The sequence below is a fragment of the Felis catus genome, chromosome E1 (assembly GCF_018350175.1).
Source record: "Felis catus isolate Fca126 chromosome E1, F.catus_Fca126_mat1.0, whole genome shotgun sequence".
In the NCBI taxonomy this organism is placed as follows: Eukaryota; Metazoa; Chordata; class Mammalia; order Carnivora; family Felidae; genus Felis; species Felis catus.
The window spans coordinates 55,619,865-55,643,069 of record NC_058381.1 but is presented as its reverse complement, the minus strand read 5'-3'; the positions used below and the strand labels follow the sequence as shown (position 1 = coordinate 55,643,069).

Genomic DNA, 23,205 nt, shown 5'->3' with positions numbered 1-23,205 from the left:
GAGAGTGATCAATCACAAACAGGAGCTTGAAGGGTACACAAATTATCTGTATTTGGCATGACCGTGAAATACAAGCTTTGTTCAACTTGTTTCTGTTCATTTTATGAAACAAACAGCCTCAAGTCACTGGACCCTGCTTGAATCCAGTAACGGACAGAGAAGTAGAACTGGAGTGTTAATGGGATTAGAGGAAATTCCAGTGTAGAAGCTGCATTCAGGAAGCCCAATTTAGGCATTTTTGGTGTTCTCATGACAAGTATTACGTTACTATTGCATCAATAAGTCAGTAAATATTTATTGATCCCTGGCTATCAGGACTTTGTTACTTGCTGAGATTACAAAGCAGTGATACGTGCCCTCAAAAAGCTTATAGGGCCATCCTCTAAGTTATGTTTGTGTAATATATACATTACTAAACAGTGATGTATGGTATTATGAAGTGGGACAATATTTCCCTACAGTTATACCCCAGCTGACACATTTAAAGTGTAATATAGCAGGTTCTTGGCTTTGACTGCTGGCACTATCTTGAGTCCCATCTTTGCCATGACGCAAAGATAGAAAGCTGGAAGTTTTCTATAATATCACCATTCTGCCTCCAGATTTCCTGCAGTATTTAGGCATTAAACATTCAGTGTTCACAGAGATAGCTCAAGTACTCAACTAACCTTTGTTAGAATGTGAAGGAAATTTGATGGTATAAAGTACACACTTTGGTTGTCTGTTATAAATTCAGTGATGTGTTTCTCGGTGTTTTTGGCAAAGACTTAAAGCTCAAACAAGACTCTCCCTGATTCTTGCTTTCCCACCCCTTGTAGGAATAGTGCTTTTTCTTTGGCAGCTGACCCTGAGGTCACCCTCTTCTTACCCTCTTACACAAATTATTGATGTTTAATTCGATTTCTGGAGAGGGCTTTCTTGACCAAGTTCCTACTCAACCACTAATGGTGAAAACACTCACCACACAGCTTCCTCCTCCCTCTCTTCTTCTCTTATCCTTTAGGACCCAGGAGCTGAGCAAGCAAGGTGTTGGGGATAAAACTGCCAACAAGGCACCCAGGTCTCTGCTTTCATGGAAATTTTATTCTGCCGGGACACAACCAAACAAAAATTTAAGTCAAAACAACTTAACTGGTGCTCCTGGCACTACTCCAGGATTTTTTTCTGCATGTTTTTTTCTCTTCCTTCTATAGGGATCTGTTATATGGTCCTGCATTAACTATGCACTGGGCTCTGAGCCAGAAAGCCCAAGTTCAAAAGGATTCTGGCTCTACCACTTCAAGCTGGGCGATCAAGTTGCCCAAACTGTCTACGTCTCATTTTCTTCTTCATCTGTAAAATGGGGATAATAATAATAATAGAGGTTTCCTGAAGATCTAGAACTTAGCACAGAATCCCTAGGTTATAATCACTCCATTAACATCTGCCATTGCTCTTCTTTTCTGTATTTACTACCCCTTCTACTTTCTTATTCTAAAGCACCCTTTCCCAGTGCGCAGCCATCTCCTTCCCACCCCTATAAACATGATGAAGGGAGAAACTTTATTTTGGGAAATTTCTATCTTTTCACATTCCTTCCCCCCCCACCCCCCGCCTTGGAAATTGGAAAGAGATTCTCAGTATATAACTTCAGTAGATCCCCTAGGTTCAGCTCACACAATCCCAGTCTGCCATTGGAATATATATTGCTCACACATTTGAATATGCTTAACTACTTTTTAAAGGAGCTCCTCCTTTGCCTGAAGGTGATTTTGTAATTTAGCGTAACTTTGGAAAAGAAGGATATGGTAAGATACACCTGTCGCCCAAAAGCTAAGGACTAACAGTCATTTATTGGAGGCCCTCATATATTAATAAGGGTAAGTTTAACATGACCTATTCCTCTTTGATGGTTCTGCAGTTTTACAAGGTTGGGAAGGTATGTAATGGCAACAGAAGACCTGGGTTCAGCAGACCAAGGATAGCATCTCTCTTTCTTTCTCTATAGTACTTGGCATAACACCCAGCATGTTCTTTCCCAAGCATACCATAGAAGCTCAATCAATGCTACTTGCCAACTGTCTGATATTGGGCAAGTTACCTAACTCTTTGACCCTCAGTAGCAAATAAATACCACACCTTTTTTGTAAGTGTGTGTAAGGAGAAAATGAGCTAATATTATTAAAGCCCCCCTCAGTGCCTAACACACAGCAGTTGATTCTCTTCCCCTTTCACTTCTTGTGTATTTCCTACCCACCACCAACTCCCCCCCACCCCCACCCCCCGATTGATTATAAGTTATTTCAGTGAGGGACTTTTCCCAATGCCTAGCACAGGACCCTACACATAGTGATAGCTTTAATATATTTACTCATTCAGTGAGTCTTTGAATACCTACAGTGATATTAGAGTTGGTAGAGAGCGCACATTGGGAACCCTGGGTAATTCAATATGACCGAAGCAGAGACTTTCCAGGAGGAAATGATGAGAAAGCTAGAATGGTCAGCATGGATTAGCTTTCAAAGGGCTTTGTAGGTCTTATAAGACTTTTGGACTTTACACCATAAGGCAGAGGATTGCCACTGAACCAAGGAGTGGCAGAAACTTCTTTTATTTTGTTTTTATTTTAGAATGGCTTGTGGTTCTCAGGTCAGTGTGTGAAGAATCACCAGGGAAGCTTGTCAAAAAAAAAAGGAGGGGGGGTGGTTCCAGAGCTACACTGCCTGAGAATATGCATTTATTTTATTTTATTTTTCCGAGAAAATGCATTAAACCAGTACCCTAGGGGCACCCGGCTGGTTCAGTTGGTAGAGAGCATGCAACTCTTGATCTCAGGGACATGAGTTCAAGCCCCACGTTGGGCAGAGAGCTTGCTTAAAACAAAACAAAACAAAACAAAAAACAAAAAAAGGGGCACCTGGGTGGTTTAGTCAGTTAAGCGTCCAACTCTTGATCTCAGCTCAGGTCTTGATCTCAGGGTCGCGACCTCAAGCCACGCATTGGGTTCTGCACTGGACACGAAGCCTACTTAAAAACAAAAATACCAACAAACAAAAAACAGTACCCTAGGTGATTCTGATCCATTCACATATTCAGACACAAGAGGGACATACCTTACTGTAACAACAGCAAAAAAACAAGAGGCTATCGCAGTAGCCTTGGCGTAAGCTGATTTGAATTCGGGCTTCCCCTGCTTCCCCTGATCAATCTGCCTTCCTTGGCCTGTCTTATGTCTAGTAGGGCCTTAAGCTTCTTCTTCCCCACAGAGGATCAGCTGGAAGCCCGGCAAATGTAGACTAGCCTAGAGACCAGACATAGGTTAAAGAGAAGTAGCTACCTTTGCTAGATATTTAGAAAATGGAATCGACAAGACTCAGAGATCCATTGCAGGGGGAGAGGCCAGGGAGAAGAGCCAGGAGTCAAGGATGCTCCCTGGCTTTCTGGCTTGGAGGAACAACAGTTGTATTGGTGTGCCATTCAGTGAACTAAGAACTCAAAGAGGGAAGGTGAAGTGGGGAATTTTAATTGAGATTTGCTGAGTTTGAGGTGCCTCTGGGACATCCAAGTGGAGATGTTCAGAGGTCAATTGGATTTATAGGTTGGAAGCTGAGAACAAGATCTAGGTTAGAAACACATTATTTGAGAATCATTAGCTAATCAATGGTAATAGAAGTAGGTGAAATCATCCCAGGAGAGACAACGGAATGATAAAAGGATCTAAAGCACGATGCAAGGACCATTTAAGGGAAGGTCGGAGGAGGAAACAAAAAATGGCAGTGGGATCAAGGACAGGCTAGAGTCAACAGCCCAAAGTCACAGGGAGGGAATTCAGAGGGGTGAGAAACTGGGAAGCACACTGGATTCAGCACAGAAGTCTGTGGTGACCTTGCAGAGAGCAGTTTCAGTGGAGCTCCGGGGACAGCACCAGATTGCTGTGGATTGAGGAGTGAGTGGGAGGTGAGGGAGTGGAGGCAGCTGGCATGGACAGTTTTTCAAGATGTTTGGCCAAGAATGGAGCGAGATTTGGTGGTAACTTAAGAAGGAAATAGAATCGAGGGAGAGTCTTTTTCTATGCTAAGGGAGGAACGGAAGAAAGCATAGGGACCAAGGAAATAATCAATAAAGCCTACCTAGAGGAGCGGGAGGTATCCACTGCACTGGAGTCTGGATTGTTTGTTCTTAAGACAGGAGGGACCTACTTCTTTTTTAACTTGACTGATTGGTTTGGAAGCTCGATATGGGGTAGTTCTCGGACGGATCCTGTTTCCTCTTGGAGGCTGGGAGCCAGGCCATGAGTAAGGGGTTTGTAAGGTGAACATCTTTCCTCAGCTAGCGAAGTACGGGTTTACCAGCAAGACACAAGTAGGCACCGCACTGAGGCAGGAGACTGGTGGGAAGCGGGCTGAGGCCGAAGCTTTAAAATTCAAAGGATGAGAGGCTGAGTAAGTATGATGTTCCCACAACCGTGTGGAAAGCTGCATTTAGGCCACTAAACAAGAGGGTTTTTTCCAGAACCTCATGCTAGGGCTTTGACTTAGGCTCCCCCTTTCTCCTCTAGTCAGTCTGCCTTCCCCGGCCTGAGTCTCACGTCTAGGCCTCAAGCCTCCTCGTCCCCACCGAGGACCAGCTGGAAGCCATTTTGATTAAGCTCCACCACAGAAGGAGGACAATACAGCCCCGCCCAGAGCCAGGCGCGCCCCCGCGGCGGGCCGGGTGCGCGTGTCCGCGCCTCTTCCCGCCGGCCTGGCGGGCGCCGGGCCCAGGCCGGGGCGGTGCGAGGCGGGGGGTGGGGGTGGTTATGTAAGCGTTGCGCGCTCCCGCGAGCTGGCAACCAATGGGAAGCCCCGGCGGCTCGTGCTCGCGCACGCAGGGTGGGGGGAGGGAGCGCACGACGTGCGCGCGCCCTCTCCCTCCTCCACCGCTGCCGCCTCCTTCTTCTGCCGCTCCTGGTGCTGCTTGTGTGCTCGTTCGGTGCGGACCTGGTACCTCTTTTGTGAAGCGGCAGCTGAGGAGACTCCGGCGCTCGCCATGGCCGACGAAAAGCCCAAGGTGAGCTCGGCGCCGGCCTCCTCGCCTCGCCGCGCGGTCGGGGTCACGGCGCGGGCTAGGGTCCGGCCCGAGCCCGCCACGGGCTCCCCGCGCCTTCCTGGGCCCCCCACGGGGCTGGCCGCGGCTCAGGCCCGGGCGCTCCGCGCCATTTTCCTCCCTCCCCTCTTCCTCCCTCCCGCGCCGGAGGAGGCCCCGCCGCCCTCCCCCGCCCCCGGCCGCCTCGGAGTGCGCGCCGGGCGCGAGTTGGGCGGGCGGATCGCGGACGCCCGCGGGCCCACCGGCCGCGAGCGGGGCTCGTCGGGCCCGGCCGGCCGGGCGCGCGTGCGGAGGGGCGTTAGGGCGCGCGGTGTCCCCACCCTCCGCGGACCCCGCGCCGGGCCGCGGCGGGTGTTGCCGCCTTCGCGGTGGCGGGGAGTTCCCTCGGCCCGGGGCTTCCCCCTCAGGGGAGGGGGTAGCCGGCATCTGGGGACCCCTGCCGCGGGCCGCGCTGGCCCGGTGAGGGCTCGGGGCGAATCAATGGGCTGTCGATGGGTTCCCCATCGGGCCGTCGCGAGGGGCCGGGGTTTGGGGGACTCCCGGGGAGTGTTTCCCACTTTGATGGCCTCAGGGTCCCCAGGGGGTCAGGGCAGGGGCATTTCCCTGCGTGCCAGATAACCCTTAACCTGCGGAGACCATGCGGTTTCGAGAAGTTGGGAGGCAGATGTGCGAGCAGAGAGACTTGGTAGGGCTTAACTTTTTAACTCGGGTTTTGAGGCACCGGGAGGTTCTTTCCGTGAGGACTAGGGCACACTTCTTCCTGGCACACGGCACTTTCGTTTGATTTGTTTTGTGACACCCCCTCCCCCTTCCTTTCTGAAGTGATTTGGGGGCTACAGAGTTCCATCTACTCTTGATTTTGGTGAACTTCAGGTAGGGTCGAAATTTACAAGGAAGAGTTGCACGAAAACTGCATTTGACCCATGACAACAAAGGGGAGGGGAGAGTAAGAGCTCTGAACTGAAAATAAACAAAAATGAGGCTGCTCATAGAGGCGAACATTAATAGTGGTTCTAAGTTATTACCGCTGCTTGAAGAGAGAACCGACGGGTATTCATCAGTTAGGTTTTTTTTTTAACGTAGTTGAGATTTAAGTTCCTAAACAGAGTTTGTAACTTTTTAACAGGAGAGTTGTAATGAGTTATTAGTTGCAAGTTCTAGATTTTTATCCTTGCATTCGGTACTTAAAGCACTTTATAAAGGGAAAAGACGCTTATTTTTAATCTTTTCGGGGCAAACACATATTTTGAGAGAGATGCAAAATACGCTCTTTTAGAAAATTCAGATTTAAGAGTTCTTGACAGTAAATTGAGCGGGACCCATCTTTAAAAATCGATTGTTATCGCTGATGGTATTACATGTTAAGGCTTCTTTTCTGTTTCTGTGACAGCTATTTAATGTCGTTGCTCCAGGATTTTTCATCTTTCAGATTGATTTCAGCGGCCGAAAACAGCTGTATGCTCTTTTATCATACAGAATGAGAAACCTGTTGATTTCTGAAGCAAGTTGGGCTGCTGCTACTTTAAAAGGTGTTTGTTTTTCACATTTTCCAAATTACACTTTTATTTTTCTTTCAACAGGAAGGAGTCAAGACTGAGAACAACGATCATATTAATTTGAAGGTGGCGGGGCAGGATGGTTCTGTGGTGCAGTTTAAGATTAAGAGGCATACACCACTTAGTAAACTAATGAAAGCCTATTGTGAACGACAGGTGAGGAAATGACATATGCACTTCCCATAAAACGTGTTTTTAAAAAAACCTTATTTTTTTTGAGAGTAGACACTAGACTGGCATAATATTATAATAGACTTCTTTGGTTGAATGAATGCACTTATATACTTAACATTATCAATTTTATCATACCCTTGGTATGTTGATGCTTCATGAAAATTCTTAGGATGGTTTGGCTAATATGCTCTATGATTCTAGTACTGTGCCAGAATGCATCAAATTATGACAACATGCGATTAGTTCCCGAGGGGATGTGATTTTACTTTTATAAGAAAATAAGGATGAACTTGATAAAATTTCTTGTCAGGCTCTCTTCTTCTTCTTTTTTTTTTTTTTTTTTTAAGTCTATTTAAAATTTGTGAGGTGTCAAAACAATTTATTTTGAGCATTTAAACCAGTTTGGAAATAAAGTTAAATTGTGAGTTTAGCGACATTGCAGTTTTCCTGAACCATATAAAATTGTTATATTTTTTTAATAGTAGAGGTCAAGAAAGAAAGTTAACCTCCTGAGTCAGACAAAAACATTCCTATGTTATAGGGACATTTGCATTTTACTCAGGAATTAGTAAATAGACAGCAAAAAGAGGAAGTAATGAATAGATGCTGTGAGTTGAATGCCGGGTTTAAAACAAAGAAGCTTCCTTTAGTGAGGTTGAGTCTGTAACAATACAGAGGCAACTTTAAAGGTGACTTTTGCAAGTATAACAAAAACTCTGGTACCTAGATCAGTTAATTCAACAATAACCTGGAAGAAGTATTTTTTTATTCAACCCTGAATACGTAACATGTAAAAGTTGGGAAAACTATTCTTTTAGACTAAAATCAGTTGTCAGCATTGCAAATTGTCCTAAAAATAGGCTCAAAATAGAGTAAGATTTAAACCTACAGAGGTTGAGAGGTTGAGTTTGAGCTCATAGTTGGACTTCCTCCATGAGATCTAAGGGCATTTGGAAGAAACTGAAAATAAACTTCTTTTTGAGATTGAACCTTTATTTTATGTCTGGTGTATTTATAATAATTTATAGTGAGAATGTGCTTATAATGCTTTTATCTTCACCATATAAATTAATTTTACAGCTCCCTGGAAAGACAAAGAGTTTTTAGTGTAGTCTTGTTTGAAGAATTTTGGTAAAATCACTTAAACAACTAGTAAATATGTACTTACTAGTTGTGCTAAAGAATTTTTGCTCTAGCATCTTAACATATTTGAACACTAGTGCCCCCTCAGGTTAGAGGGGGATTTTAAAAGGTAATCATCTTGTAGAACTTTTATTTAGCACACCATTTGCAAAATAGAAGCATGCATAGATTTAGTGGTTTTCAACAAAATTCTTTGCATATTTTTTCTCGTTACTAAATTTTAGGTTTTATTTTATTTTATTTTATATTATTTATGGGGGGACAACTGGGGGAGGGGCACAGAAGGGGGGGGCACAGAGGATCTGAAGTGGCTCCATGCCAACAGCAGAGAGCCCTATGCGGCTCAAACCCATGAACCGTGAGATCATGACCCGAGTTGAAGTCAGTTGTCTAACTGAGCCACCCAGATGCCCGATAAATTTTAGGTTTTAGATGGTCATATTTTCCAACACTTAATATGAAAACTCAAACGTAGTGCACAGTTGAAAATACATTGAATGCTCATGTGCTCACCACCTAGATTTAACTATTAATATTTTATTATACATATCTATTGATTCTTCATCCTAAAATGTTCATATTTAAGACTTCCTGTATTTCCTGTTAGGGCCTCAAAAGAGTTTTTTTTTGCTTACCTGATATTTACCAGATACTTACCATGTGCCAGGGCATTATACTATGTGCCAGAAAAACAAAGACACAGAGCACATCCTGTGTTGCAGGTTGTCTTTATAAGAGATCTATGAGATTGAGTTAGCTGGTCAATCAAGAGCTTTTGGGTTTTCCTGGTATGTTAAATTTAGTGTATTACTCATGTAAATAAAGTTTTTTGTGAATTTTTTCAGTTAGGTTTAAGTTGACTAAACTTGGGGCCACTCAATTTGCAGTATGGGAAAAAGAAGCATTGGTAATCCATAAAAAATGTAATTCCACTGCATATCACTTAGAATGCAGATATGATTTAAAGATATGATCCAGGAAGAATTTGAAAAGATTTTTCTCAATTTCCTTTTAAGTTGAGAATAACCTCAGAGTTTTGACTGAAACAAGATTCCTGTTTACTTTTCAAATGTTTATTTCTCTCATTCTAAGAAGGAGGGAGTTGAAGAAGTATCACCTAATTGGGCTGATTCTCTACTCCCCTCTCTTTTTTTAAGTTAATGTATTTATTTAGAGTATGAGCAGGTGGGAGAGGGGCAGAGAGAAGGAGAGAGAAAGAATGGGAGGGCTTTGATCCCATGAACCATGAGATCATGACCTGAGCTGAAATCAAGAGTGGGATACTTTGAGCCACCCAGGTGCCCCTGATTACTTTTTAAGTGTAGATAGAGCCTTTCAAAAGTCTAAAATATTTATGCAACCTAATTTGCATAGCTAAAGGTTTTGTTTTGGTTTGGTTTGGTTTTTTGACAGTTGAGGATCCTTGAGTAAGGATTTCTTATCCAGATTAATTGAATGCTCATACTTTCTGCTGAACTCATTTGGCCTCAGTTCTTTGGAGGAGTTGTAGTAGATGTCTAATAGGCATCTCAAACTGAGCATCTAGGTGGGAGGTCAGACACTTGGGATCATCCTGATGATGCTTCATAACTCCTATAATAAAATCCACCAACAAATTCTGTTCTCTACTGAAACCTGTGCTGTTCAAAACTCAACAGTGTGCTGTCCCTAGCCACATGTGACTTTACCACCTGAAACATGGCTAGTCCAAATTAATATGTGTTGTATAGTGCACAGTATATGTCAGATTTTGAAAACTCATAGTGGAGAAAAAAGTACTCACCTTTTCAAATGTTAGTTACATGCTAAAATAATAGGATTTTGAGTATGTGGAGTTAAAACAATATTTACCTGATTTTAATGTGACAATTGGGAATTTTAAAATTGCATATGTGGCGCATATACATACGTATCCATCCATCCATATCCCCCGGTGCAAAAAGGTGGTTGTAATTAAAGCACAGGGACAGGACCTTTTGGGCAGAAAGAGCTGCCACATTGTGTTTGTGTTGGATAGTGCCAAGCCCTCAACCATTTTATTCCACTCTTGCTCAGTCACTAACCTGGGAGACTTTTCTGATTAATTCAGAGTGCCTCTGCTCCCATCACTTGGTCCTCTCAGCTGTTTTTTGCATTGATGTATATTTGTCTCTGCACTAAAATGTAAGTTTCATGAGCATGGGGTCTTTTTGTTTACTATTTCTTTAGAGCTTAGACCAGTACCTGGTTTATAGAACGTGTTCAGTAAATGCTTGTAAAATGATAGAGGACATTCAAACTGTCTCCAGAGGTTGATTGTGAAGTTTTCTATTCACATGAAGAATTAGAGTTTGCCCACTTGTCACCGTGTAGCCTTCTGCTGAGAGTATACTACTTCATTCTAGTGTGCATTTACTGTGACTTTCAGAGAGCATAGATTGATTCATTGGTTTATTCCAGTTCATTTTTGTGAAATGAAGGAATGGGGATCCAAAGAGATAACCTCACACTGCTCTTCTGTGGCACATCTCTGAAGCCAAAGCTCAGAGATACGATTTATTCAGAAGTGGAACCCAAATACTGGTTTAACATAAATTCATTGTTTGAGTTGACGTCATTTATGGAATTGGAAAGGCAAGTTTCCTGGGTTTTGGTTTTTGATCTGTGGCGAAATAAAAGCTTTTATTGATAAGGAAAAGCATGAAGGAATACGATGTGTGTTCTGGACTGTGCTCCCCCCACCCCCCCTTGTTTTGAACGGCCATGGCATTGACCTAGGACCGTACTAGTAGATGTAGTAGAGGAAAGATACAGCATATGGCTTAGTATTTTATTAAAGTAATGGGTTTTCAATGGAGTGTTTGCAAATATGTAATTAGTACTTAATGGCTTGGCATTTAATTCCTGGTTGCTTTGCATAATTACAAATTAAATTTGGATGTCATGAGAAATGAATTAAGGTTATGGATATCCCTTATCTGGTCTGGGAATTGCTTGTATTCCTTAAGACAGGCTAGTCTGAAAGTGTTAGTGTCAAAGACCAGGGTTTGTAAAGGAAAGTAACATGATCTTCATGTTAGAAGTAGTTTTAAAGACAGATATAGTGAATCCTTGTTAAAGGAATACAAGCGTCCTCTAAGTATTTATTGAGCACTTTGTTTCAGTATTCTAGTCCTAGGAATTCAGTTTAATTTTTTCTTAAGTAAATTAAAGCAGAGTGTTCTGTGTAACAATAATTACAGTTTGTAATTTGAGTATGATACAGGAGTGATTTTTTTTTGTAGGATGCTTCCTATGCTATTTTTCCAGTTAATATGTACACATATTATCTCCATACATATCTCCAAAGATAGTTTATTTTCCTATCTTCATTTGGCTGCAGTTCCCAACAGCTTTGCTGCTTTTGCTCCTTTCCCCTTCTTCCTACCCCTGTGTCAGGTAGGTAATGATGAGTACAACATCGGAATCTGCTTTGCAGAAGGGGCATGCTCAGGCTCATTTATCTCCTTAAAAACATAAAAGTTTCTTGAAGCTAAACTCTGGTAATATAAATTCTAAATTCTCTTTTTGTAATGAAGCTACTCCTTAACTTAGTTTTAGGTGTACTTTTAAATAAAACAAATCATGGTAAAACGAATCATGATACTGCATTTCATCCATTTTATTCCATCAGTAACTTATACCCGTGAGTACCAACTATGTGCGAGGAATACAGTATAACCAAGACAGTCTTAGGTTCTTGTCCCTCTTGGAGCTTACTTTGGAGTGAGGTTGACAAATAGTAATTGTTGGTCTGGGTAAGTACTAAAATGGAATTTACAAAGCAGGCGTTTCTTTTGAACTATTCCATAGTTCCAAGCTTGTGTGCTTATGAATGATTTTAGGACAGTTCTAGTGGGAATGTCCTGCCTGCCCGAGGGTAAAAACTTGTTGAATTCCTGTGGTGTCCCTAGCATGGTGCTGGGTTGGGACACAGGTTACTTTTGCTTAGCGGTAGGAGCTGTTTGGATAGAAATGAAGGTAAAGTGGCTTTAAGGCAAACTTAATCTTTACACTTACTTAGGTGAATTCCAGTTTTCATTATGAAGGGTGTTTTCCCCCCCCATTTGGAGAGCTCTTTAACATGGATGGAAGAATGTTGCTGTATCTGTTAACTTTAAATTTCTTTTCAATATTTTTCTAACTCATTGATATGTACTGTTTGACTCAAGGTATATGATCTATCCAAGCTTGGATCTCAAAAGCAAAACAGCTTTTTTAAAAAGACCTTTTTTTAAAAAAAGATCACTTTTCCAAAGAAAAACAAACATGGTTCAAAGAAAGTGAAAATCCTACCAAATCTTTTTATCCACATAGAAATGTTAATGTATTGATTATTTATTTGGGTCCCTCTTTTAATATATTTGTGGCTAAATATGCATGTGGTTTCAGTTTTTACTGTTTTCTTTGCATTCTTACTGTTTTTAAACTCTCTTGTAGGGTTTGTCAATGAGGCAGATCAGATTCCGATTTGATGGGCAGCCAATCAATGAAACAGACACACCTGCACAGGTAAAAAAAAAATCTCTTTGTGCTAGCTAGAAAAGTCAGTGTGGTTTGTAATTTGCTCAACAGTCTTGTTTGTTAATTTGTGAACTTTGAGACATTACAGTATAGTTCTTCGCCAGAGTTCAAAACTATGTAAAATATGACCAAAGGGGCACAGAAAGGAAAATAATAGGAATATTAATGTTAGTATTTTCTCAGGAGATGTCAGAGGTTTTTAATCTGCAATTATCGTCTTGTAAAACTAATAGGTCATTTGGTTGCTTTAATCCATTCCTCCCTATTGCCAGCATTATTCGGAGCAAATAATTCAGAATGTTGTTTTCATTGCTGCAGTTCTTGATGATTCTTCAGGCTCCCCCACAGGTGATTGGTTGGCTGTCGATCCTGGCCATTTTAACTTCTCATGCTGAATTCTCTTTGACCTGTCCTTGTCAACTAAAGGCATCTTTGGGCTCCCAACTGCAAGTCTCTCGATGGCTTAGCTTGACCAGTGTTGGGTTCTTGATAATAAGTGGCTTTCCAAAGCCTTCTGCAAAAGGTGACACAGTCTGATCCTTTAATCTCTTTACATATCACCTCAGTTCTTTCGCTTTGTCAGGGATCAGCTGGGCTGTCTTCCGTGGCAGAAGCTCTTTGTCTTTGTTTCCTTTTACCCTCTGAGGTTCTACTTAAGGCTTCTAGTTTGGGGAAAGAATATTTTGATAGAAACTTAAGTTGGAGCTCTTCTACTTTTGAATTTGTTTTTATCACTCCATAAAAACTAGCAAGTAATAAATATGGTATGAGTGAAGTAGCCCACCCTGGTTGTGGTTTTGTTGATAAACTTCAAAAATTTGAAATGTCTAAGTTGTACTTGAGGGAAGAATATCTTAAAGTAATTTCCCTTGGGGAGTCTCTAAGAAGCAATTATAGTATGTAGCCACAAGGAGGAGCTGAATTCTGTTGGTGAATGAGAGACAGGAAAAAGTCTTTTATCCTTTGAAGGCATTTCAAGTTTCACCATGAAATTTAACATCCCAGGAGTTTTATTTCAGTGGATAGGCTGAAGACATGTTTTCATGGTTTAAAAAGAATAAAAACCCATTATGCTAAACTCTGATGTCGAGAATGTATTTTCTGTCTTTTGATGCTCTCGCCCACCACCGTAAAAAAGGTTCTTGTTTCTACAGTGCTAGCTGCAAATATTAACTGTGAGGAGGATTTTTGCACAACTGCATTGTAAAATCTTCAAATTGAATTTGGAATTGAACTCATTGTAGTATTTGAGATTGAATTCACTGTAGAATGAAATTGATTCATTTTAAAATTATTCTCCCAGTACTAAGTAGCAGAACTGTGATAAATTAGAACATCTTAATGACCAGTTTTAATAGTAATATAATTATGTGCCCACCATTCTGTTTAAATACTTAACTTTCTTTGACTCATTTAATTCTTACAACTGAATGCTGTTTCACTTTACAAAGAGGGGATTGAGGCTTAGTCATTAACATTTTAATGCTATACCCTTACTTTTAGTATATTTGAACTGTGTTAGAAATGATTCCCTTTCTTGTCTTTATGTACCCAGGGTTCTTGTTCTATTTCCAAAATTACCAGTTTTTAGAAAGTATTTTTCAAAGGTAATTATCAGCATAATAAACCAATAACAAAGATTATTTCTTTTACAGCACTGCCATAGGTACCAAGACCTTTCCACTCTAAACATGGTTGTTTTATGTACAATGGGTGGGTAGTGAGCCTTACAAAACTTAGTTTGTGAATAGCATTTTAAAATTTAAATTAGTTTTTTAGTAAGTTTTTTCTTGCCATAACCTTCCCTTGCTGCACAGAGACAACCACTGTGCTTTGTGCATATGTGAGGATATATATTCGTGGTATGCACTCATGCGCACTCGTGCACACACACACTTTTGAAAACAAATATAATACTATAACCACTTTTGCTGCTTACTTTTTATATTTGTTTTTAATGCAATACTAGATCTTAGGAATAGTTCCATTTCTACACATGTAAACCTATCTTTCAATAACAACTGTGTGCTTTTCATGTAAGAGTGTACTGTATTTCTTTGAGTTTTTTTTCTAATGTTTATTTATTTTGAAAGAGAGTGTGCTCATGCAAGCAGGGGAAGGACAGAGAGGAAGAGAGAGAATCCCAAGCAGCATCCCTCCGCACTGGCAGCAGAGCCTGATGCGGGAATTGATCCCACAAACCATGAGATCATGACCTGAATTTTCAGTAATTAAAAGTGAGGTGATTTAACTCCTGGACATAGCTTTTTCACTTAAAAACTAAGTTTTCTATACTGAAATAAAGAAGACCAAGTGAAAGATTAATTTAAACCCAAGCCTGATGCTATATTAAGCTAGGGGTTGTTTAAAATAACGAACACTGGAATTGGGTGGAACTTGTGTAGTTTTTCAGGGTACTTAAGTCTGATAGTTACAGATTTAAGAGCTGATAATCAGTGACCCTCCATTTGTGTTTTTTTTTTTTTGTTTTATCTCTTTCATGCTAGTTGGAAATGGAGGATGAAGATACAATTGATGTGTTCCAGCAGCAGACAGGAGGTGTCTACTAAAAAGGGAACCTGCTACTTTACTCCAGAACTCTGTTCCTCCAGACCAAGAAGACATTCTCAATTAGAAAACCGCAATTTGGTTCCACCACATCCTGACTACTACAGTATAGTTTTCTCTATTCTTTCATTTTCCCCTTCCCCATTCCTTTATTGTACATAAAGTAACTGTGTATGTGCGCAAGCATTTTGCATTTTTTTTTTAACTAAATGGCCAATGGTATGTTTTGACCGACATCAAATGGAGATGGGATGGGGAAAAATACTGGTTCTGTGAAAATACCCCCTTTCTCCATTAGTGGCATGCTCATTCAGCTCTTATCTTTATATTCCAGTAAGTTATTTTGCTCTCACTGTTTAACAAAAAAAGAACAACATAAAAATCCTTGCATACCTTGTTCGATTGGAGAATTTTAATGTTTTTCATTTATCATTGTAAAACCAAGGACAATTTTATAACTTTTTTGTACGTAGCTGTTACATGTAGGGCAATCTGTCTTTAAGTAGGGATAAATTACTCTAAAAGAAATGAATCCTAGATAGTTTTCCCTTCAAGTCAAACGTCTCGTTGTTTAAATAAACTTCTTGTTTAAAATGAGCTGTTTTCTTTATTCTGAAGAATATTAAGTAGAAAAGTTGAAGCTTAGAAAAAGCCCTGAAATGAGTAGGCCTGCTAGAAGTAACATTTCAAGGAAGAACTAAAGCTACACTGCATTCCTGACAGACAGGTGCAAAACAAAGAATAACAAAGTGTATAAATGACTAGCAACTGATGTTTCAGCCCCTTTGTTTAGTAAGCTTAGTTCCAAATCTGCAACTTTACTAGCAAAAATCGGGTCATGATGTGGATTTACTCCCAAGTCAAGTTCTGTGTAACACTACGTGGCAGAATGGGTTAGTACATGCAGCTAGGAAAAAACCGTGATTTTGCTAACTCTGCTGATAAATCACTGTTTACCCTTTTTCTTTTCTTTTCTTTCTTTTTTTTTTTTTAATGTTTGTTTATTTTGAGAGAGGGAGGGAGAGAATCCCATGTGGGCTCTGCCCTGTCTGTGTAGAGCCAGATGATGTAAGGCTGGATCTCACAAACCATGAGCTGAAATCAAGCTTAAAGGACTGAGCCACTCCCAGGTTCCCCCAGTCACTTAACCATTCTGACTCTCATGCTGATGAGTAAATATTTCCTAACCCAAAACAGAGTCTTTGTTCTTGAGAATGTTGAGGGACAGAAGGTATTTACATGTATCCACTCTTAAAGCTTTAAATACGCAGGGTACCACAGTTTTTAAATTCAAATATGGGGAAGGATACAGCTATAGAACCAATGAACAGAATATTAGAGCTGGAAAGATTTAGATTACCTAATTGTAACCCCTGTTTTAGAACTGAAGAAGCAGAGGTCCAGAGATGATTATGAAATTAGGACTAGAGAATAGGTCTGATACTTGTTCATTGTGTTCTTCCATATTGGTTCTCAAACAATTCCGACCCCTCCTCACCAATGTGGCCTTTTTGGGTCAAGTCCCCATTGTTCCCTTTCCTGCCTTGTCATTCACTTAGTTCACCCTACCACTGCTGTAATATGGTCTTTTTTTATATATATCCATTTTTATGGTGAGTGAGCTTCCCCAAAGATAGGTGTTCAATAGATTTTTTTTTTTAAGTTTTATTTATTTTATATAATCTCTACACCCAGTATGGAGCTTGAACTCATGACCCTGAGATCGACAGTCACATGCTCAACAAACCTGGTGCCCCTGTTCCATAGGTTTTGGACTTTGTATATATAGGAGTTAATCTTGAACCAACAACTTTTATTTTCTTATATGTATCGTGTTAACAATTTTTACAATTTATATTGTGCAACTGTGTGGGAAGCCTGCCCCCAAGAATTCTTAGATCAGGTAAGTGCATGTCTCTTGATTTGTTGCACTAGGTACTATTGAATGGTGGAATTTGGTGGTGCCCTAAATATTAAAAATTTGGATTGAAATTCACGCCAGAGAACTTTATTATGGAAAGGATTTGAACTGGGTTCTTGTTTAATTAGGAATTTACTAACTAATGTCATGGGTGCTTTTGCCATGTCGGGGGAAATATGAAACTTCATGGAAATACTTGATAGAATTTTAAAAGCCAGAGGGTAAAGCATGAAAAGCACACAGATAATATAGTGTGTTGTGGCTTATTAATTAGTTGGGTCAGTGTAACTAAAGATTCACCTTATTTCTGTTCTTAAATGAACTGTTCATAATTGAATTCCCCTATTTCACATACGTTGTAACCAAGAAAACTATGGGAAAATATGTGGAGCACTTTTTTTTTTTAAGCTTTTATTTCTAAGTCGTCTCTACACCCACCATGGGGCTTGAACTCAACAACCCCGAGATCTAGAGTTGCCTGCTCTCCTGACTGAGCCAGCCAGGCATTTTGAGAGAGAGCACTAGCAGGGTAGGGGCAGAGGGAGAGCGAGAATCCCAAACAGCATGGAGCCCCACAAGGGGCTTTATCTCACAATGACCTGAGCTGACTGAAGTCAAGAATTGGATGCTTAGGGGCGCCTGGGTGGCGCAGTCGGTTAAGCGTCCGACTTCAGCCAGGTCACGATCTCGCGGTCCGGGAGTTCGAGCCCCGCGTCAGGCTCTGGGCTGATGGCTCAGAGCCTGGAGCCTGCTTCCGATTCTGTGTCTCCCTCTCTCTCTGCCCCTCCCCCGTTCATGCTCTGTGTCTCTCTGTCCCAAAAATAAATAAACGTTGAAAAAAAAAAAATTAAAAAAAAAAAAAAAAAAGAATTGGATGCTTAACCTACTGAGCCACTCAGGGCACCCCCTTCCCCCTTCCTCCCACCCCTGGCTATGAAGCACTTCTTTTTTTTTATTTTTTTTTATTTTTATTTTTTTATTAAAAAAATTTTTTTTTTCAACGTTTATTTATTTTTGGGACAGAGAGAGACAGAGCATGAACGGGGGAGGGGCAGAGAGAGAGGGAGACACAGAATCGGAAACAGGCTCCAGGCTCTGAGCCATCAGCCCAGAGCCTGACGCGGGGCTCGAACCCACGGACCGCGAGATCGTGGCCTGGCTGAAGTCGGACGCTCAACCGACTGCGCCACCCAGGCGCCCCATGAAGCACTTCTTAAAGAACTCTTTGAAAATAAGTACATTGTTGAAAATACTGAAAGTAATCTTGGCATTTTATTTTGGCTTCGGAGGGGAGGTTCAAATGATGGGAGTTACACTTCCATTTTGATTAATTGCTCGGACAATTTAGCTAAACTCTTTCTGGCTGCTGTCTCGTTGATACCCCACACATTTATATCCTGCAAGTAGCAAATTCTGTCTAAGTGAACACAGTTCTGTGTAGAGAAATGAGAAGATTTCTGCTCCGAAGCACCCCTACTATTCATACACGCTGCTTGACCCAAAACAAAAGGTATTCGCAATTTTTCAGAAAAAGGAGTGTCAAGTTGTTTGCTTCCATGTTTTGCTTGATGTTTGTAGTTCTGTGGGACATTGTGACAGCAGGAGGTCAGTAGAAGGTGGAAACCCAGGATGTGAGGGAAGCCTGTTGGAGAGTTTCTCAAGGCCCTTGCAGAGTTTATGGTGTATTGGAGAGGGTCAGCTGTGCTGCTGAGGATTATTTTTTAGTTAAGATCCTGCTGCTTTTAAATATGACAGTGATTCTAGGTTGTGGTTTTGCATCAGAATCCCCTGATGAGCTTTTAAAAATGTACCAATGCCGGGGCCCTACCCCCAGAAATGTATTTTCAAAGCGGTATGAAATTGAGAAGCAATTCTGGGAGGCATTCTCACAACTCTTAAGAGTTAAGCACCTTATGGTGAAGATTACATGAGATAATAAATATTTTAGCTGTCTAACATGGTCCCTCCCACGTACTGAACCCTTTAAAGAAAAGTATCTTCTGCGTGGCAGTAAGGGCTCTGTCAGGGTGCTGAGGCTTCAGCAGAATACCATAATCCGTACCGATGGCTTGCACTTAATGTAAATGAAAAAGGCCAAAGCTTTTCTGTTCATTTTTAAAACTGAATACAACCTTTGTCTTGTTATGTGTTTTAATAAATGCTTAATGCTAAATTGTGCCCTAATGAGTCTTTAAAGAAAAACAGTCTTCAGGATTTTAATGATTCTCCGATACTCTCAGAACCAAAAGACCCATCCACAACATGCTTCAACATTCTGATTCTGTAGGTGATGATTTAAGGGGTAGTCTTCCGTGTTGTAGGACATACACATGTTTTATAGTGAGATTTCAGTCTGTATAGTGGTTAGCTAATAAAGAGTTCTTCAGAGTGGAACATAATTAGAATAGAGCATATAAACAGGTTAGGAATTTAATCTATTTGGAATGTGGAGTGTTATTTCCCGGTAAGCAGTGACATGTGACTACATATGAGATCATTTTAGGATTTCCCATACCCTTGGGGCCTTTATGAAACAGTTTAAAGTCTCAGAATTGTCATGTAATGTTTGCTTTCTTTGCAGTTCCTATTTTTAAGGCATTTTAGGTGGCTAACCTTGTCTCAAGTTATAGAATTTGGAATACTAAGAATTTTCTCACATTTTCCAGGGCATGCTGTTTTGAATTGTTTGATGTTTTGTAATTTTAGCAAAGGAGGCCAAATTCATCTCTAGGAGAGCAGGACAGATGGGTGAGGGGAGTTTTTTGCTTGTTTATTAAATACAGAAATAGTAGCATGGGATTGGGAAAAGCGAACACACTTAATCCATACCATTTTATTCAGCTTGGTCTGATAGAAAGGGGAACTCATGGGAAAATAGGAATCACGCTCTCCTTCCACAATTCAGTGATTTAAAAGGATGTGAGAGTGGTGTGTCAGACCTAGTAGAGTGTATGTGCCATTTTGTTTACCTTTGACAGTGAAGGTAAAACATGACAGCCATTTTCCGTATTTGAGACCTCATACTTGCTTTGTGGTGAATGAGTTTCAAGAGAAAATGAATTCTTTCACTTGTCTTTCTGTGGCATTGATCTGCCTTTGTGTGTATGTGTGTGTGTGTGCATGCATGCGTGCAGCTAAGAAAAGAATGGACAGATGCATACTAAATTTGGCTTTAGGAGTGATGGATACAGAATGTATGTGTAAATATGTGTGGTTAAGTCACACATAAGTGACATGGGCACCCTGCAATCCTGGGGTTCAAAAGCTTGTTAGAAATACTTGTCAGTGAGTCATTCATTAATTCAGTTACTTAGTGAAGTTCAAAAGCATAAGACCAGCATTTTCTTTTAATAATAGGAGGAATGGCAAATATTAAGAAAATGTATCGGGGCACCTCGCTGGCTCAGTCGGTAGAGCATGTGACTCTTGATCTCAGACTCATGAGTTTGAGCCCCACACTGGGTGTAGAGATTAGTTAAAGAAAAAAGAAAAGATGTATTAAACTATGGGTGAATATAAATAATTATTCTTGTAGGTCAAAAATAGTTAAATGTCTGCAATTTATTTCATAGGGGCTCAACCTAATATGTGTGTTTTGGATCAGAGGGAGAGACATTAACTAGGAAATTGGTTCAAACCCGATCACATAATCTAGGCAGAGTAAATACCAATAATAAGGTCCTGTAGTTTGCCAATTTCTTCTAGGGTGCTGGAATAAATCGGGGCAGGTTGAAATTATGGGGGATTCAGAACACAGTTGGTAACATCCAATGCAAAAACAGATGCTTGAGAGCTAAGAGACACAATGTTAGTATGTTTTTGTGTTTCATTTAAATTTAGGTATTACTTACCTTAGTAGGCTCAAGAGGTGAAGAGCAACTTCCAGATTATTCTGAGTAAGTTATACATTTGCATTCTCGAATAAAACTCCACATACCTAGAAACAAATGAAAAAACCACTAGGATTTCTGTTCATGTTAAAGGAAAATTATTAGGGCTTTTAAACATTTTTGACATCTTTTATTTTTTAATTTTTTAAATGTTTGTTTATTTTTATTTATTTATTTTTAACACTTATTTTTTGAGAGACAGAGCAGGAGCACGGGAGGGGCAGAGAGAGAGAGGGAGTCGCAGAATCCAAAGAAGGCTCCAGGCTGTGAGCTTTCAGCACAGAGACCAACGCGGGGCTCGAACTCATGAGCCTTGGGACCATGACTTCAGCTGAAGTCATATGCTTGACTGATTGAGCCACCCAGCCACCAGTAACTGACTGGTACTTTGTAGCAGGGAAGTGGCAGCATGGGACTAAGTGAAATCAAAGGGCACTTGACTGCTTAAAGGCATGAGAAGTTACGCAGAGTGTGGATAACTGCTCATTCCCTCCACCTTATTTAAAAAGCAGGTGAAAGTGGAACATACATATAGGGCAGTGATTTTGAAATTGCATAGAACCATGGAGTGTGCCAAAAGAAGACAGTGGAGAGAAAGGCCAGCCAGGGGTGGGGAAGCAGAAAGGGCCAGGATTTTGGACCCTCTGCTCGGTTTCAGTCACAGATGCCCTCTTGTTCATCTGTGTTATATATTTGGATTCTGTTTCATAAAAGTTTGGAAAACATTGGTATAGTCGTGAAATAGCTTGTTGGACCGTTCCTTGTCATAAGCTTTCATTTGTCTTCTATTTCTTTAGGTTTTTAGGTTAACCTAAGGGTTTGGAACAACTGTTGTATAGATACAGAGCCCTAGATAAGTATTTAAAAAATCAGTGATATGGACCATTATGATTTTAAAAGTAGCCATCCTTGGGATGCCTGAGTGGCTCAGTTGGTAAAAGCATCAGACTTGGGCTCAGGTCATGATCTCGTGGTCTGTGAGTTCGAGTCCCGCATCGGGCTCTGTGCTGACAGCTCAGAGCCTGGAGCCTGCTTCGGATTCTGTATCTCCCTCTCTCTCTGCCCTTCCCCCACTTGTGCTCTGTCTCTGTCTCTCAAAAATAAATAAATATTATAAAAAAAATAAAAGCGGCCATCCTTTTGCATCTTTTGATCCTGATCTGATCTGTGATCTTTTGTATAGAATGTAATTTCATTAATGTCCCATTTTCAGTTGGTCATCTGGAGCAAAGGTCATTATAACCGAGTTATGTATCATACCTGTTTTACCCCACGTCTCCATCTTGTAGCAGAAAGGGGGAGTACAGTGATTTTAGTCAAAACTGCTGTAGGACATGAACAAGTAAATAGGAGGGCTTGTTATTCTGGAAATTTTTGGCAATTTTACTTTATTATTTAAGGCAGGAATCTATTTTTAAGTAAGCTCTATGCAGGATTTGAACTAATGACCTTGAGCTCAAGAGTCACATGCTATACCGACTGAGCCAGCCAGGCACCCCTGACAATTTTACTTTAAAATACAATGCACCAAACAGGCCTGCTTAACATGGCCTTGATCAATTGTCTGTCTTATATACTTTATTCTTCTTTACAAATCATTAGATTAAAAGGGTGCCCTGGGACGGATCCCTTACCTTTGAAGCAGAGGTGCTCAGCCCAAGCCACATGGGAAAGCTATCTGTTTAACTTCTTGAAGATACCCATGAGTAGACCCTACCCCGCACCCCCCCTACACTCTCCCGCCCCCCCCCCTGGAAATTCCAATTCAGGAGATCTCAGAGGGGGCCTGGCACTCATTTTTGTTCCTTAAAAGCTCATAGGTTATTCTGATGTTCAGCTAGGATGGGGCAGCTCTCATAGAAAGCTTTAGTTTACCAAGTCAACATTCTTAAAATTCTCTCGTTTCAAGCCCTTCACAACAACGTAGAATAGGTGCTGGTAACCCCATGTATAGATGAGGAAGCGAGAGCATAAATGACCTAGAAGTGTCTTTTATGGGAGAAGTGTCTTTTTAAGGGAGCAGAATCAGAACTTAACGGTTTTCAATTTCCAGTCTGGTGTATTGCCCTACCAATCTGTCTTTTACATTACAGGGGATGGAGGAAATAGGGCAAGTCAAGTATGAACTCAAAACTTTAGACCAAAAGGGACCCACCTGAAGATATGTCCAACCCCCTCATTTAATATATAAAAAACAATTTCAGATTGTTAAAAAGTTTGTAATTACTTTCCAAGTATATCTGACAATAAGCATAGCTACTATCACTTTGATGACTTCTTACGTGCGGAGCCAAACACTTTCTATCTATTACTTCATTTACAAGTCTGGAGTTGAAATACTATTTTG

General features: G+C 40.8%; 1 protein-coding gene and 1 long non-coding RNA gene across 6 annotated transcripts in view; one reads left to right on the top strand and one right to left on the bottom strand.

The window, feature by feature from the left end:
* The first annotated feature begins 4,863 nt into the window (after positions 1–4,863).
* SUMO2 (small ubiquitin like modifier 2) lies at positions 4,864–15,644 on the top strand. 2 transcript variants are annotated; one of them, XM_023243965.2, is made up of 4 exons: positions 4,864–5,028; positions 6,645–6,776; positions 12,396–12,467; positions 14,987–15,644. In XM_023243965.2, exons 1-4 carry the CDS (start codon positions 5,008–5,010, stop codon positions 15,047–15,049), a joined length of 288 nt encoding a protein of 95 aa, XP_023099733.1. In that variant the 5' UTR covers positions 4,864–5,007; the 3' UTR covers positions 15,050–15,644. The 2 variants fall into 2 exon arrangements, with proteins under 2 accessions (XP_023099733.1, XP_003997263.1); XM_003997214.6 differs by lacking the exon at positions 4,864–5,028 and adding an exon at positions 5,419–5,749.
* The window catches only part of LOC111557784, a 33,032-nt gene continuing 21,005 nt past the window's right edge, over positions 11,179–23,205 (bottom strand). For 3 of the 4 annotated variants that reach the window (XR_006589943.1, XR_006589944.1, XR_006589945.1), the window contains 2 exons: positions 20,820–20,905; positions 11,179–13,741 (listed from right to left, as the gene is read on the bottom strand). This is a non-coding gene — a long non-coding RNA (uncharacterized LOC111557784). Of the gene's footprint in view, positions 13,742–20,819; positions 20,906–22,118; positions 22,563–23,205 lie in introns of those variants that run through there. The other variant, XR_002738085.2, reaches the window with a different exon arrangement.